A 16,441-nucleotide genomic window follows, 5' to 3' on the forward strand; every position below is an offset into this window, starting at 1 on the left:
TGATTATAAAGAAATTAGAGACAGGCTTTTAATATAGGGATTTCGGAATTAGATGTAATGTATATATAGGGGCAGGGGATTTATATGGGCTATTTTGTGAACACTTATGTTCAACTGATGAAAAGTGTTTCAAAATTGGAACTAATGGCAATGGACTGGGGAAGTAAAAGGCAAGTAGCCTTTAAAGACTTGTTAACTACTGACAGTAACACAGGGACTGAAACCCAGGAAGGAGAAAAAGCTTCCGATGAGGACTATAAAACAGTGCAGAAGCTACGCAAGTTTGAAAAATTAAGTAAACATGAAGTGAATAAATGGTGGGAAGGTGCAACCCTGCAACAGTATCTAGATGTATAAAGGATACCCCGGGGTCTTTGCATATATGATACCAATGCAGGAGAGCCTAAGTGATGATTTTTTGCAGCAGTGCGATGAAAATAGTGTTAGCCTTTCAAAATGGATGCTCAAAATATTGATTACAAATGCATGGAAAGAATAGTAGGAGGCCGTGTAACAAGTTGAAACTCTTTTTTAATTTTTTTTATTTTCTTTATTGAGATTCGTAAGAACAGTTGCACATAAGGTGCATGAAAATGTACAGTGGTTCAAAGCAACAATATGCAGTTATGACAGGAAAGAATACATCCAAATCTCCACCATAAAATATAATACAAAGGAGCAATTCCCCGAAAGAAGAGAAAAATACAAAAATAAATTGACAATTATAATCACAGTGTGATGCATCAGAGGTATCTACAAGAGCAGTACCTGTAATTAGTCCAGGTTTGTCTTATTTCTGGCTAAGGTCATCATCTAGTCACCGTTCTACATTGCACCCCGAGTCCCCAGTATGGTGTTGCATGCAGCTGTTATTATACACACTTTTCAAGTTTCATCTAAGGGGTGTGCGAGTAAGTAGTCCTTCAATGGTTGCCAAATGTCTTGAGGGCATGAAGTAGGTAGTAATAATGTGGCATATACTTTGCTCGTGGTGTCACAATAAATCATGTCACGGAGCCAGGCTCTCACCGCTGGCGTTTAAGCTCTGCCCCAATGTAGAGAAATTTGTTGTTTTGCAACAAGCATGGCTATTGCGGTGAACCATCTGATCCCGTTTTTGAGCGGTTGAACATACCCCAGTAGCGCTGTCAATGGTGTAGGTGGTATCGCCTGCTCCACCATTAGAGACAAGTGCCGGAAGACCTCCCCACAGGATGTCTGCACAGGCGCACAGTTCCATGCAAGGTGCAGGAAGTCGGTTTCAGGGGCAGCGCACCTGGCACATATGTGTGACACACAAGGGTCCATCTTAGATAATACTTTTGGGGTTACGTAAACTCTGTCTGGATATTTAAAATGTAATAATTTGTGGTGATGACTGTTCAAAATGTAGCTTGTTTGTGCACAGCAATAGTTCCATATATCATCACTTATTGATGTTACTAGGTTCTGTTCCCAGGCCGCCCTCGCTTTGGCCCCAGCTACAGGATAGATGGTACAGGTGCGAAACCAGGTGGGTACTGTCCATCAAGGCTATAATGAGTGTGAGAGGGGGAAAGTCCTCCGGCCTCGCCGATGCTGTCAGAATAGCCCTAATCAGAGACCCTCAGATTATGTGAAGAAGGAATTTATCCATGTGCGTAGCCTGTCTATGAGAAGTGTGTTCAGGTATCGTACAAGGACGCAAGTAATTAAACAGGACTCCAATCTTCCGGAGTCCATGTTTGGCTAATGTACGTTTGGTAAGGGCTTCAGTGGTGTGGGGCAACCACAGGTTATCTGCCAAAGGCATACTTGCCGAATATAAAGAATCTTTCTGTAAGTACCTCCACAGTTTGGTTCACACCCAGCATGTCGTGGGCAGCGTCTGGATCTCAGTGGGACATCCCGATAGGCCCTGTGGCAAGAGAACGGAGAGCGAATTGGTATTTATTTGTGCACTGTCGGGCTTGAGATATTGAAGGCGGGCATCGGGGTATCACCAATAATATGGAAAGTGGGTCTGAGCAACAGACCCACTAATTGGGGTAACACCAATAATATGGAAAGTGGGTCTGAGCAACAAGGTTACATAGATAAAAATCGGAGACTCCCAATCCTCCACATTCGTAAGGCATAATTAAGGTGGTCGAGCTTACACGTGGCTGCTTACCTGCCCCGACAAGACGAATAAGTAAAGACCGGAGTGTGTCGAAAGTTTTTGTGGTTAAAGCAATGGGAATGCTCAAGAAGAGATATAGAAATCGTGGCAGAACTACCATTTTCAATATAGCGATCCTGCCGGCGATGGAGAAGGGGAGTCTAATCTACCTTTCAATATGCGTTGTGAGTAGGTCAATTGCAGGACCGTAATTCAGGCGGATGACTTCAGGGGCACTACAATGTAAATACATTCTGAGGTACTTGGTAGAGTTAATACACCATTTTAGGGCGAACTCAAATTTTATCTGGGTAGTCGCTGGGGTCAATGAAAGAATTTCTGATTTGGCCCAATTAATGATTAATCCCGAGTACGCCTCAAACAGGACCACCTCTAGCAAGAGTGGGGACAGGTTCCCTGCTGGATGTCGTACGAATAGCATAACATCCTCAGCATAGAACAAAGCTCTAAGAGGGCCCGTGTGTAACTGAAGCCCACGGTGGAGTTGCCGTTCCTGTATGTGGCACGCAAGGGGGTCCAATGCCATAATAAATAAAAGAGGTGAGAGAGGGCACCCTTGCCTGGTGCCAAGTGACAGGGGGAACTGAGTTGTTATTTCACCATTAACCTTTAATCAAGCCACAGGGCCGGAGTACAGCAGGCGGACCAAATTTTAAAAACCAATAGGGATGCCCAGTTTCTGCATCACAGAGTATAAAAAGGACCACTCCAATGAATCAAAAGCCTTCTAGGCATCGAGTAGAACGACTGCCACTGGAAATTTGGGCTCCATTTGGTTCATCAACGAGAAAATAGCACGTAAGTTGAGTGTGGTGGACCTGCCAGGTACAAAACCGGCTTGAAAAGGGCATAACGTGGTATCAACGAGTAATGATAGACGGGTAGCTAATATTTTATAATCGTGATTGAGTAATGATAATGGCCTGTAGGATGAGCATTGTCGTGGTGAGTTACCCGCTTGAGCAGTAACATGACAATGGCTTCACGCATCGTTGGAGAAAGAGGCCAGTTCTGTAGAGCCTCATCATATACTTCTAACAGTTTGCGGAGCTAATTTGTGTTGGTAGGAGGGAAGAGGTGTGGCGCCTCAGCCAGGGCGACTGACTCCGGAATCTGGGGATCACGGTTCGATCCCCGGCGGCAGATTAGCCCAGCACCATGTGACACTGGGCAATAGCTTGCTTAATCTTACCGCCGGCCCCCAGCACCTAGAGACCCTTACGGGTGATTGTTCGCGCTTTACAAATGTGGATTATTATTATTATTATTATTGTTAAGCCTTATAAAACTCCCCAGAAAGGCCATCAGAGCCTGGGGCACGGCTGCTAGCTAGATATGTTATTGTCTGTTGGATTTCCTCTGCATCTATTGGGGAGTCTAGGAACTTTTGCTGTCCTTTCTTAAGCCAGACCATGGCTATCTCCTGTAAATAGTCCGCCAGAGCCTGACCTACTGGGGGCTCATGTGTCGTGTATAAGCAGGAATAGTGAGAGAGAAAAGCTGCAGTCATGTCTGTACCCTTTGTCAGCATGATCCCTGTGTCTGTGTCAAGGTGTGTGACGAATGCCGATTGATATTGGGGTTAGAGGAGACAGGCGAGTGTCCTACCGGGCCTTTCGCCTTCTCCATACACCCGGGCCCGACCATACTTGCTAAGATATTTAACTGCAGGAGCAGTCAAGTCAGTGAAGTCAGTCAATAGTGTTGCGCGATCGCGCAAGGACCGTGGGGACAATGTAGTCTGTGCAGCCGCATCCATGTCCCTGAGTTTTTGCTCTACTCCCTCCAGTTCCCCCCATATAGATCGGAGCACACCATCATGTTTAGAGATGCAGACCCCGCGAATAAATGCCTTGAAGGCCTCCCATAACATCCACTGCGGAGTCACCGTACCTTCATTTAGTGAGAAGTAATCTTTAATGACTGCACCCACTTCACTGCAGAATACTGAGTCAAGCAGAGCCGATGCAGGGAATCTCCATAGAGGAAGTTTCTTCAGAAACATAGGGAAATCTACCAAGAGCAGAACGGGGGAATGGTCAGACAGTGTGCGAGGCATATAATCAACCGTCCGTACCTCCAAAAGCAATTGTGGTGTTAGATACCAATGATCTATCTGGGACCATGAGCTGTGAGGGGCTGAATAGAATGAATAGCTACGAACCCCCAGATGCTTTGTGTGCCAAGGGTCCGTCAGTAGGGCAGATTTCAATAGAGCGTTAAGTCCATGTGTAGTGTGTCGCTTTGTCATGTGACCAGGTCCATTAGTATCAGTAGCGGGGTCTAATGTGAGATTGAAGTCTCCACCCATGAGAATATGGTCGGAGCCTAGGTGGTCTATATGTGCAGTACTTTTGGGGAAAAAAATCAGAGTTGTCAACATTTGGAGCATAAATGTTAAATGAAAATCACTGACTTCCCCCCAAAAAGCCCAGCACAATTATATATCCGCCCTCATCATCAGCCACAACTTCCGAGACCTGAAACGGAAGGGAGCAATGAATCCGTATGCATACCCCTCGTGAATATGAACTATAGCTGGAAAAGAAGCGGTGACCACCCCATGATGATGCAAACCCATGTACTGGGAGCAGTGAGTAATGTGTCTCTTGGAGGAAGAAGACCTGGATAGAAGTCAAGCCAAATACGCCAGGACTTGGCAGCCTTTTTCAGGATTAGATAACCCTCTCACATTCCAGGACTGGATTTTAAAGAGCAAGCAAAGGCCGCGCTCATCTTTGGAGGTCATCTAACCATTGTTGAGAAGATCTTTACAGGTTTAGAATTGCATGAGTCACACCGTGTGCAATTTAAATAGGTTTTGCTTCATACCAGTAAACAACAAAACTTTAAACAACAAATAGAAAACCCCAACCCCCGCTACACCCCCCACCCACAACGGATACACAAAGAAAAGGCACCCAATAAATCCAAATAGAATAATTCCAGACAGGAGGAAAGAGGGAAGAGGAAAGAGAGAAGGGGGAAAGAGAGGCAGGAAAACATCCTAAGGGGGAAGGCAACGCTCAGAGGGAGCCGTCTATTGACAGAATATGCAATGACAGGATCGCATCCGCCTAATGTGCATCTGCTCTGCAGCAGCAAGTCATGTATTGCATGGCAATTCAGTGTAGTAAATCCTCGGTATCTGGATCTCGTACTGTGTCTTCAAGTCACCATGGGTTTAACACAAGGACTACTAGCGCCATATTCCGCTGCTAAAAGCATGTTTCAGGCCTGTTCTCATTTAGAAGGTAGCTGCCAGCTATTTAGGAACCAGGATCCTGATTACCATCATGTCTTTGCAGCTTGCCCTTGCTTTGCTGTTTCTTCCAGAACTTTGCTGCTTAGTCAGGGGTATCAAAAATGTGCGCTTTACCACCCATCTGGATTCGGAGCCGGGCCGGGTACAGCATGGCGTATTTGACATTCGCCTTCTGTAGAGAGCGTTTGATGTCCATGTACTTGCGACGCGCTTCTTCCACCATTGGCGAGAAATCCAGGAAAATAGAGATGTTAGATCCTTTATAGCTGAGTGAGGCGCGCTCTCTGGACAGTTGAATTACTACATCTCTGTCATGATAATTAAGAATTTTAGAAATAACTATCCTCGGAGTTGTTCCCGGCACCGGGGGGGGTGGGGGGGGCGTCAAGAAAGACCGGTGTTCGTAGTTTCAGCAATACCAGCAAGATGGATGTTATTTCTGCGTGAGCGCTCTTCTAAATCCTCCGTCTTTATAGCAAGCTGCTTAAGCAGGCCCTCTGCTTTTTCTAAACTTCTCTGGACGGTGGGTTGCTCATCTTCAAGATCAGAAATCCGCTTTTCAGCACCACCAATCTGGCTGTCCGGTGCCTCCAGACGACCATGGATGTCATCAAGGCGAGTGGTAAGTGTGTCCAGGTGAGCATCAATGGCCTGGAAACCAGCCCACAGTTCGGCCATGATGGCGGCGGTGCCTTCCAGCTGATGTGATTCTGCTTCCTTGAAGTTCTCAGGGTCATCGCACCTGGGGGTCTTGCTAGCCTCAAAGTTGAGTTGGTGTTGTTTGGGGTTTGTGCAACCCTTTTCGTGCAGTAGAGGCAGAGAAAGTGTCCCCAGGGGTTAAATGGTAATTGGAAGCGGTGGACCGCAGCGTAGGGGCCAATTTGTCGCAAGTACGTCGGGCTCAGGGTTCGTTATCGCCGATCTTGCTTCAGGCCCAGGGGGCATGAAGTATGCAGGGAGGAGTGCACCATATTGCAGGTGCCAACTAGGAGTCTCCCAAACGGCAATGGCCAGGCAGTGCATATCACTACAATTATGCTGGCACAATAGTGAGGTTCTGGGTTAGCAAAATGTCCAGCGAGTCAGTGATAGTGTCTCTCATGTGGAGTGGGGCACCGATAAGCATGCAGCATGGGATCTAGGACCCATCAATATCGGGCCGGTAAGCACTACTTGTTGATCTGGTCAAAGAGGCAGACTAGCCCGCACCGCGCCCCCTACCTTGCATACAAGCAGGAGACATCACGTGCCTTCCAATGCCGATATCGGGAGCAGGGGGGCATGGCAGGCTCCAAGTCCTACGGGACAGGATCGGCAGTGTGCCGAGGTCCCCAAAGTGGCAGCAATCTCTGGTGCTGTGCACGCTCACTGGACCTCGCGCTCAGACTCACCCGAGGCTCCTGTCCCCTCGGGGCCTTTGAGGGCCGCATCGGGACCAGGAGCGCGATCAGCCGGATTACGGCGTAGGGGGAGTCGTGGGGGACCAGACTCAGCCCTGCTTCCTGTCGGAGCCCACAAAAAACCCGGAGCGGATCGGGAGTCAGGCCAACAGCATAGAGATGCAGGTTGGTGGTGAAAGAGATGTGGCGGCTCCGGAGCTACAGAGTCAAGCGGCCATCTTGGTCATCATGGTCGCTGACTCGGCCATGCCACCCAACAACAAGTTGAAGCTCTTGCAAAAGAACTGGCCATATGCAAAAATAAACAGGAAGGTAAAAATGTCTAAGAAAAGATGGAGACAAGGGTTCAAAAGTAGGAGGATGACATAAAAACCCTAAATGTTGGAAATTTCAAAGAAAGAAAGGATGAGGACAATGGATGAGTGCTTACGTTTGCTAAACAAATTTGAATACACCTTAACTACAGGAGTGGCTCAGACAATGGTGGAAACACATGATGGTGAATTATCATAAAGTAGCTCAATCATTAGCTCAGATATAAAACAAGAGCCGGAAAGCACTAAAGACAATCCAGATATGGGTAGGACCTATTTAAATGAATACAGAGTGCTGCAGCAAAAATTACTTGCAGCACTCAAACAAACAAAATCAAGAGATAAAAAATTGTAAATTGATACTTGTATAGCACACTACTCACCCGCAAGGGTCTCAAGGCGCTTGTACGAATACCGCTGTGGAACCCATCCTGGCTTTCCCTGTGAGTCGTCCACTCCTGGGCACCCCCAAGGTGGAGGCCAGGCATCCTTAGCGTTGTGGGGGCCGTTGTGGAGATTAGGCAAGCTATTGCCCAGAGTTGCAGAGTGGGACTCCATGATTGGAATGGCACCGAGGCGAGAATTATCAGGTCCGTGGAATTTTTGAGCCCAAGACCCACCGAGGCGGGGAATTGAACCCTGGTCCCGGGCTAGACCTCTGCATCAGGGTCTGCCGCTCTAATCATTGAGCCACACTTCTCCACAATCATTGAGCCACTCTTCTCCACTAGTGGCCTGATATTGAGTTTGGTGATGCGGAAGCCAACCGCCACACTGGTGGCCACTCCCACACCACCAAACATGTGTGCCCATCACCCTCCAGATTAAGAGTTTCCTTGTGTCTGGCGGGCTTTTTTTGACGGTGCCTCTGAAAATGGGCACCACAGAGGGAATGCCAAATAAAGTTCCTGCACGGCATGGACTGTAAAGTCTATGCCATGCAGGAACAGGGGTGCATGCGCACATGGAGGCACACTTTGATCCCCTTGCATGTATCCTCATGCAAATGGGCAAAAGCGGGCCCTGTATGGCCCCCTTTATTTCAGGACTGCCAGCCTTTTCATGGAGGAAAGACTTCCATCACACAACTGTCGGTGCTGAAACTTGTACTATGCATGGCAATGCTGCAGCAGTATCACCAGCATATTACTGAGGCTCTGACCACTGCGCCAACACCAGGGAATGGCAGTTCCCTGGCAGCTATGGTGGTTAAAATGCGGTCCGACTGCCCAACTTGTAATGGGACTTCGGACCACCGGTATGGCTGTGGCTGGACTGCCGCCGCTGCTCCCCCGCAAGTCTGGTGGTCCTCGGGCCACCAGACTCAGAATGAGGCACTAAGTGGATTGATTGACAATACAATTATCAATTTGACAATGAGATGACACCGGAAGAAATTAAAACACTTAGCCTTGGACTCTCTTTCTGCCCAACAAGTCAATTCAACTATACCTAACAAGAAAGGATTTGTTTAGTTTCACCATAATGTTAAACCTGGTCAAAGCCTATGCAATCGCAAACCCCAAAAAAGATCAGTACACAGAGAACAGACCCCCTTAAGTATTATTTTGCCTGAACATTGGGAGATGCTGAGGCATCTGACCTGGATAGAGATGATGATCCAACACAGAACTAAATGAGGGAAATAGATACCAAAGAGATGATCAAAACTCTAAATAAAATGGGCATAAAGATGAACCTAAGTAGTGAGACTGAGCTCAAACCCAAGTCAAGATTGTGTTCCAACATTACCATACAATGCAATTGCTGTGTTCCACAAGGTGAAGGAATTGAATCATCTAAGGAGACAAGTATATATGAAGCAAATAAAAACAGTGGAATCTCACCTGGTCCCAAATGAGCACTTTCTGCATACTAAGCACAAGAACTGACTATGTAATTAAGCCATATGACAAGGGCAGGAATATAGTGCTGTGGGACAAGGAACTATATATATAGAAGAAGCTCCTCAACAGCTAATTGATGAAGATTATTAATCCGCGATATAGGCTACCATAAGAAATGCATCATAAAATACAATGGTATGTTGTAATTTTGGAAAAATTAGGAAATCTTGGAACTAGAAGAAAGTCAATTGCTGAAGAAGAATAGACCAGTTATTCCAACGCTCTATCTACTGCTCAAGGCGAACAAGAACAGGTATAAACCACAAGGGAGACCGATTGTATAGGCCAAGGGAAGTCTCTTGGAAAGGACTTTAGTGTATACAGGTCACTTCATTTTTCCTTTTGTTGAAACACTGCCATTCTATATCTATGATAGTACAGATTTTCACTAAAAATATCAATCATATCCCTATGGAATCAACTTATATCCTGGTAACCCTAGATGTATGATCATTGTATACATGAAGATGGGTTGATGGCAGTAGAGCACTTCTTAAGAGCCAGACTTCTACCACCATTTGAACACAGTAAAATGATCATAGAGATAATTAGATTTTGGCTAGAAGTATTTGACAAAACTCTGAATAAAAAGATAAAAGGGACAATCATGGGCACCTGTTTTGACCCAGGTATGCTGACTTGGTGATGGGCTGGCGAGATGAGCAGGTGTTCAAGGACCCCAGAAAGGAGCAACATCTGAATAAGTTTGTGTAATGACTTCATTACAAAGACAATGTTGTTATGATCTGGGATGGCATGAGGTAAAAAGCAAATGATTTCTGCAGATGTATGGATGAAAACAACATGAATTTGAAATGTACTGTGGCAGCAAGCCATACAGAAATTGATTTCAATGATCCACATTGAAGCAATAGAATCTTGATTAGTTACATCCCTTTTCAGAAAAGAAACAGTAGTGAACACTGTTCTGCACAAACTGAGCAGCCACCTATGCCATATGAAATAGAACATACCAGAGGGTGGAATAGTGAGGCTTAGGAAAAATTGCAGTACTGCAGAGAAATTCACAGAGACATGGGACAAAATGATCGAAGGATTTAAGCTTGAGGCTATCCAGAAAGAATCGTCCAAAAAGCAGTGGATACAATTCCCACAGTAGACAGAGAAAGTCTACTATATTGAACTGGGTAACAAACAAAGGGACACTATACAACATGCATAGAAAAAGAGAGTGGCAGTAAAGTTAGGGTCATCACAAAATACAACACGGAGTCTAGAAAGGTGGCAACTATACTAACTAGCAACTGGTCAATTCTAAGAAATTAATAGACCATTGAGATTCACGTATGGGACAAATTTAGTACTCCAGACCAGAGAAGCAAAAACATCAAAGAAATGTTAGTTAGAAGCCATCTGCAAACTGAGATACAACAGATCTAATTGAGAGGGGAACCAAAGGGTTCTTCCCATGTAGCCGGTGTACAGCCTGTAAACATAGTCCCAGTAGAACAAAATGCCATGCCTGCTTCTGTGACAAACACTTTCAAATCAGAAAACACATAACTTGCAAAACAGACCATGTTGTGTATTGTATTGAGAATCCTTGCCCTAAAAGGTACATTGGATGTACTGTTTTAAGTAAAAAAATCTTGAAGCATACAAGGGCCATTACCAACAATAACTCCAAATACCCAGTGACATGACATTTCCAAGACAAACACATGGCAGACTGGACACTAATGAATTTTTGGGGTTTACACAAAGTATAGAAACATAAACGGGAGGGTGACCAATGCCTTGAACTACAGAGTTTAAAATTAGATTACAGCATCAGTCTGGAGACAGTTGAACAAGGAGGACTGATTTGTAGCGAAGAACTAGCAGTACATCTAGATGTGTAACACATAACCACATCTTTGACACTCCACCTGATAAGTTGCCCAGTCCTTGTGTCCACTTCAAGGTTTTTTTAATGTTGTTTCTCAATATTTACACTTATATTTTATTTATTTTCATTTTTCACCTTTACTATAATTCATAATTACATTTTTACATATAAATCTTGTCTTCACCTTATCAGATATGTAGACTCATCTAAGTAGAATCATGTTTGCCAACATTGGAGGCTTATATTTCCTTTGTCCAGGAATTAATCAATGTGCCCACAGGGGCTTTAATCGGTGAAGTTTTTGATGGAAATTTGGTTTACTGTGTACCTTATAAAAAATGTTAATGAATTTAAGATCATTAGGATCACTAGTCTGATTTTGATTGAATGAATTTAAGAACTCATAGCATTGTTTTGAGTGTAACATACCAAATAAGTAATTGAGGTACTAATTAATGGCCTATTATTTTCACATTCACATTGTGTTTTAAGTTGTCAGTAACCCATTTCCAATTTGCTATTTTATTTCTGTAGCTCACCAATTTTCCCACGATTTTCATTTGTTGACTGGTCTAATCTACAAATAGGAAAAATAGATGAAAAAATGAGAACCTAATGAATTAAGTGGTATATGTATAGTATTTTTCCATGCCTTTTTAACTCGATGAGCATATTTTTATGAGAGAGGTGAGTGTCTGCGATATTCAGCGGGTTTCTGTTTTCCTGCACGCTGTGCTTGTTGCGCTTGGGATGGTGACCAGAACAAACAGAGTACATGCAATGATAAATATATGGCTCGATAGCTGCAATGTTTACGTTTACCGGTATCAACCAAGCATCAACCTCACATATGTATATACATCATAATGCTGTCTGCATATATTACAGTGAATATGGATGTACGCAAAGATCCCTCAGTGATGAATGAGAACTGGCTTAAATTTGCACCACTGAATTCCTTCACTTTGCAGTTTCAGCATTTCCCCGCTCCTTGGAGCCTCTGTTAACGAGCAATAAAAGAGAGCTGGTAAGAACGGGGCACGTTGGCGAATCCAGTTGCTTTTGGGCTGACATCAATTTCCTTTGGTGCCACAGAAGATTTTAGTCTGAAGTTCTGAAGAATGCTGGTGAGGAAAAGAAACAGCTCCATCCGTGCCAATCCCTCTCCCAGGCAAATTCGCTTCCCTGAAAAAACAATATTTTGCAAAGTTTTCCACAAAAGAAAGCATTCTTTAAGTCAGATATTGTCAATGGACAAGTCTATTCTCCTTAAAATGTATACTGGAAACTGCAATTTAAATACACTTTGAGTGTAGATATTTTGCCCTTGAAAACTGCTTTACTTTATGATATATCTGCACTTGTATAATGCAGCCTTTTCAATAGAAAAACATTGTAAGCTTAGGCCGTCCTACTAATGAGAACACCTGCTTTGGAATGTATAGAACCATACCACTCATCAGGAAACTGCTGTATGATGCTGATTTGTTTGTAGAGGAATGCACCACGTTCTCCTTTACTATAGTCAGTGTGGACATGTCCTGCAATATGAGCATTCTGATTTCACTGGAGATTCAGGTTTGAAATCCATGAATGTTTGATGATCAAGAGCTGCGCCTTGTTAGAAATGTATTGCCGTCTTTAATCTAGCACATGGATTGAGCTGGTCTTCAGATAGTTTTCAGGTGCCGTTGGGCACCAATAACCCCTGGTCAGAGGAGTCATTGTAGTATACCCTAAGGTGAGAGATGGAGGAGCTAGATCAGGAGCAAAGGAAGGTAAGGAAAGGAAGTATTGGAAAAGCTAACAGGTCTCACCTTTCTGACCTTATAGGCTTTGCCTTGCATTATTAGAGATGCTGCACAGCATCCCCGAAGCCGATCAGCATGGCTAAAGACCCTGTGATGTAGCTGACAACATCATTTTGTAGGCACACTGACCACATATGCGCACACCTACAAAAGGATGCAGCCTTTTTTGGTCTTTATTCACTGATCAAAACTACATTGGTAAATAAAAAGGAAAAAAGTAGTGCAAAAGTGTTTTTTTATCTTAAATTGCGGAGCAGGGGCGGAAGCAAGATGGGGCAGAGCAGCGGGGAGAAGCAATATGGAGGGGCTGCAGCAGCACAAGGGTTATAGGTGGGGAAACAACAAGGAGGGCTCAGGTGGGGCGGAAGCAATACAGTGGGTAGGAGGGGCTGGGGCAACTGGTGGATGAAGCATCACTAAGAGCAGTGGGGAAGGGAGTAGAAGCACAAAGGCGAGAAATTGGGGGAGGTAAGCACACAAGGCCGATTGCAACACAGTGGAGGCAGGTAAGATTTCCATTAGTAAAAGAGAGCACCATGGAGCACAGCAGAAGGCAGGAGAATTTGTCACAACTTTAAAGGATTCGTTGCCCCATTACCATTGAGATGGAGCTGCTGGTGCGTGAACACTGGTAGCTGCCAAGCAACCTCTAGACAAATGTCTCACTTTAAGCCAATCCAGATGTTTTCACATATGTCACAATGTATTCTAGGATTTTAAATTTTGCTATTAAATTTGTAACTATGTGCTAAAAAACAGCAGAAAAGTGCAGTTAGGTAAAAAGATAGGATTATCACAGGTATCACATGTAACAACAGGAAACCTTGCAGCTATGAAATGTGTTGGTATGTGTAAAGTCTTGTGTCATGTTTCACCCCGATCCTATGTAAATGCTGACAGCTCATTTTTCACAGGTACCTGTCACTACACTGTGCATTGAATATGTAAAGCCTGGGGTGTTTGGCGGTTGACCTGCTATCAACACTGACTTGCTAGAAAAAGGGCTTATGTATCAGAGGGTTTTACCCATTCAGCGTCTGTCATCAAATGTGATAATACATATGGGACAGGAGTCTTATGAGCCAGCCATTTAACTCATCAGCGAAAGGATTTAACACTTCCAAATGATCAATTGTAATATTCCCAGAATCTCTACAGTGTATAAAATAATTAAAGCAGATCTAAAACATGCTTCTAAACCCTGTGCCTTTAATCCACTCACACAAAGATAAAGGAAACAAATGAAAGTAGAAACAATATTCTAACGACATACCTAAACAACAAAGCTCAAGCAGTTCAAACGTATAACAATTTTTCTTGCTACTACCTTGTACTACAAAGTTGTATTGTGTTGGCTCTTTCTGGAAAAAACAAAAATGACTAATTCTCTTTCATTTTCCTTTCTTTGAATAGCATTGTGGTTTGTGGCTGTGTAGGTATTTATCAGATATATTTACACTGCATAGGTCTGTTTCCCTTTCAGTGGGGTTTTATCAGTTATTATATATTTAAACCTAAACAGGATATCCTATATATGAGTGAGGTGTGAATTCATATTCATGTGGATGTGTGTGTCAGTATGCAGGCCATAGATTATTGGTAATTTTTAGACATATCATGGGCACAAATGGTATAGCGGTGTGCACCAATGGCGAAATATTGGTGGAAATACTTGGTACACTGGGGACCCTCATGTCATGGCACTGCCCACCCTCTGGAGAAAATTGTTATTCTGGCACTTTCATGGGACGTTAGGCATTTTGGGGACTTATGCCATGGTGCTTACCTTTGGTTTTGCTGACCCTAGAATAATGGTGATAAGATTTGTCTTATGGGACTTTCAAGACTTCCATGACATGATGATGCTTACCCACCTGAGAAAGTCCTGTCCATGAAATATTGGTGGCAATTCTTGGTATTTTGTGAGCAACAATTGCATATTGGTGCCCCACCCTCTCATATTCTGGATCTGGCATATAAGTAAATATTGCCACACTGGGAGCATGATGGTGCCCTTTAGTCCCAAAATGCCAGTCCTGTCCAGTTTTTTACAGATTGTGAGCATGCTGAGAATCAAGGGTGACATGATGGTTCCTGCTATTGGTATTTCAGACTCATGTTAAATGTGGTAGTTATTGGCATAAGGTGGGAATCCATGCATACTCTGTATTCTTAGTTCAATTTTAATTTTGGCATAATGGTTGTATATCCTTGCCTATTGCGGACATCCATGGGATAATAATACGCATCTTTGGTATGCTACAGACACTTTTTGGTATTTGAGTGTACGCATGACATAAGTTGTAGATACATGGCCATTCAATGCAGAACATATTTTGTGTGGCAGATGTACGTATGACAACTATATAAGAATAATTAATGTTTAGCCACCAAGCATGTAGTTACTAAAACTGAAAATTCTTAATTTCACGTGCAAATGATTGACTTTTATTTTGAGGGAATGAAAAATGTCCTAGCTAACGTAACGGAAAGTTTCAATTCTATTAAGGACTCGGAGGCGAGGATTATGCTGTACTTTCTACGCTTTATTCACAGCAGCCATTCAAAGATAACAAACTACTATTCCCATGAACCAAAGGGAATAGGAAAGAAACAATAGAGAGCCCCAGGATAGACAGTCCTCTTGCAATGTACCTATCACAGGGCCCCCAGGAGTATGTAGTGCTCTTTCCCTCTTCACTCTCCCTCTTTCGTCGCTCTAAGCCAGCCAGTCCAAATCTTCAGGAGTCTTGTTTGCCGGCGTCGCCTGCAGAAGCAAAGCACAATGTAAGCAACAGCGATGGCTAAGGTTTAACCCTAATAGGGAGGGAAGATCTTAGCACAAGAACAAAATCCACAGAACAAAGTTCAGAACCACACAATAGAATCATCAAAGATAAAACTCATTACTTACCCAAATATGAGGGCGGGGTACAGACCTGAAACAGGTACCCTGGGTGGGATAATCCTCACCTCCGAGTCCTTAATAGAGTTTAAACTTTCCGTTACATTAGCTAGGAAATTTTTCATTCTATGTCAGGACCGGAGGCGAGTATTATGCTCGTTTAAAGCTTGCTCACCACCAAGTGTCCATGTCCATCACCGACTTAAAATAAAACCGCTTAAAGGTGGATTCGAAAGACCAGTCCGCTGCATTCAGAATGTCTTCCAGGCGAGCTCCCAGGATAAACACTTTAGAAGCCATGGCCCCTCTGGCCGAATGGGCTCCAAAGCTCCGCAGATCAATTCCGGCCTCCTGCATCACCCACCGAACCCAGTGGGCAATTGTGGGAAAGGACACAGCCCTATGAGGCTTCTTTAGTGCAATGAGCAATTGTTGTTCACCTGGAGGCCGGAATTCCTCAGACATCTCTTCGTAAGCTTTGAGGCAAGAGACGACGCACAACTTAGGAGAATCCGGTAAAGCGGGCTAAGAAACTGATGTCATTCCGCATTTCGTCTTCCTCCGGATCCTGAAGGTCTCCCCGAAAGGAGAATAGATCTGTCCTGACACGTCCAGTGCTCGCACATCTGAGACGCGCCAGCAAGAAATGAGGCAGAGGAGCATTGCCAGCTTGGCCGAGAGTTCCTTCTTTGATAGGAATCTGTTAGGTTGCCACGACAAGAACAAGTTGAGAACTTGGTTCACGTCCCACAACTGGGAGTAACGAGGCTCGGGAGGCAGGGAAAGTCTAATGCCCCGCAGAAGTCGACAAACCAAGGGGTCTTCGCCC

At 44.2% G+C, this 16,441-nt stretch overlaps 1 protein-coding gene across 3 annotated transcripts in view; it reads right to left on the minus strand.

The window, feature by feature from the left end:
* Window positions 1-518: 518 nt before the first annotated feature.
* LOC146798093 (cytochrome P450 2G1-like) overlaps window positions 519-16,441 on the minus strand; it is a 488,692-nt gene continuing 472,769 nt past the window's right edge. For all 3 annotated transcript variants that reach the window (XM_085625313.1, XM_085625311.1, XM_085625312.1), the window contains exon 10: window positions 519-12,081. In XM_085625313.1, coding sequence (XP_085481439.1) covers window positions 11,900-12,081 — 182 coding nt within the window. In that variant the 3' untranslated portion in view covers window positions 519-11,899. The remainder of the gene's footprint in view (window positions 12,082-16,441) is intronic.

The sequence above is a fragment of the Triturus cristatus genome, chromosome 9, assembly GCF_964204655.1.
Source record: "Triturus cristatus chromosome 9, aTriCri1.1, whole genome shotgun sequence".
NCBI classification, from domain to species: domain Eukaryota; kingdom Metazoa; phylum Chordata; class Amphibia; order Caudata; family Salamandridae; genus Triturus; species Triturus cristatus.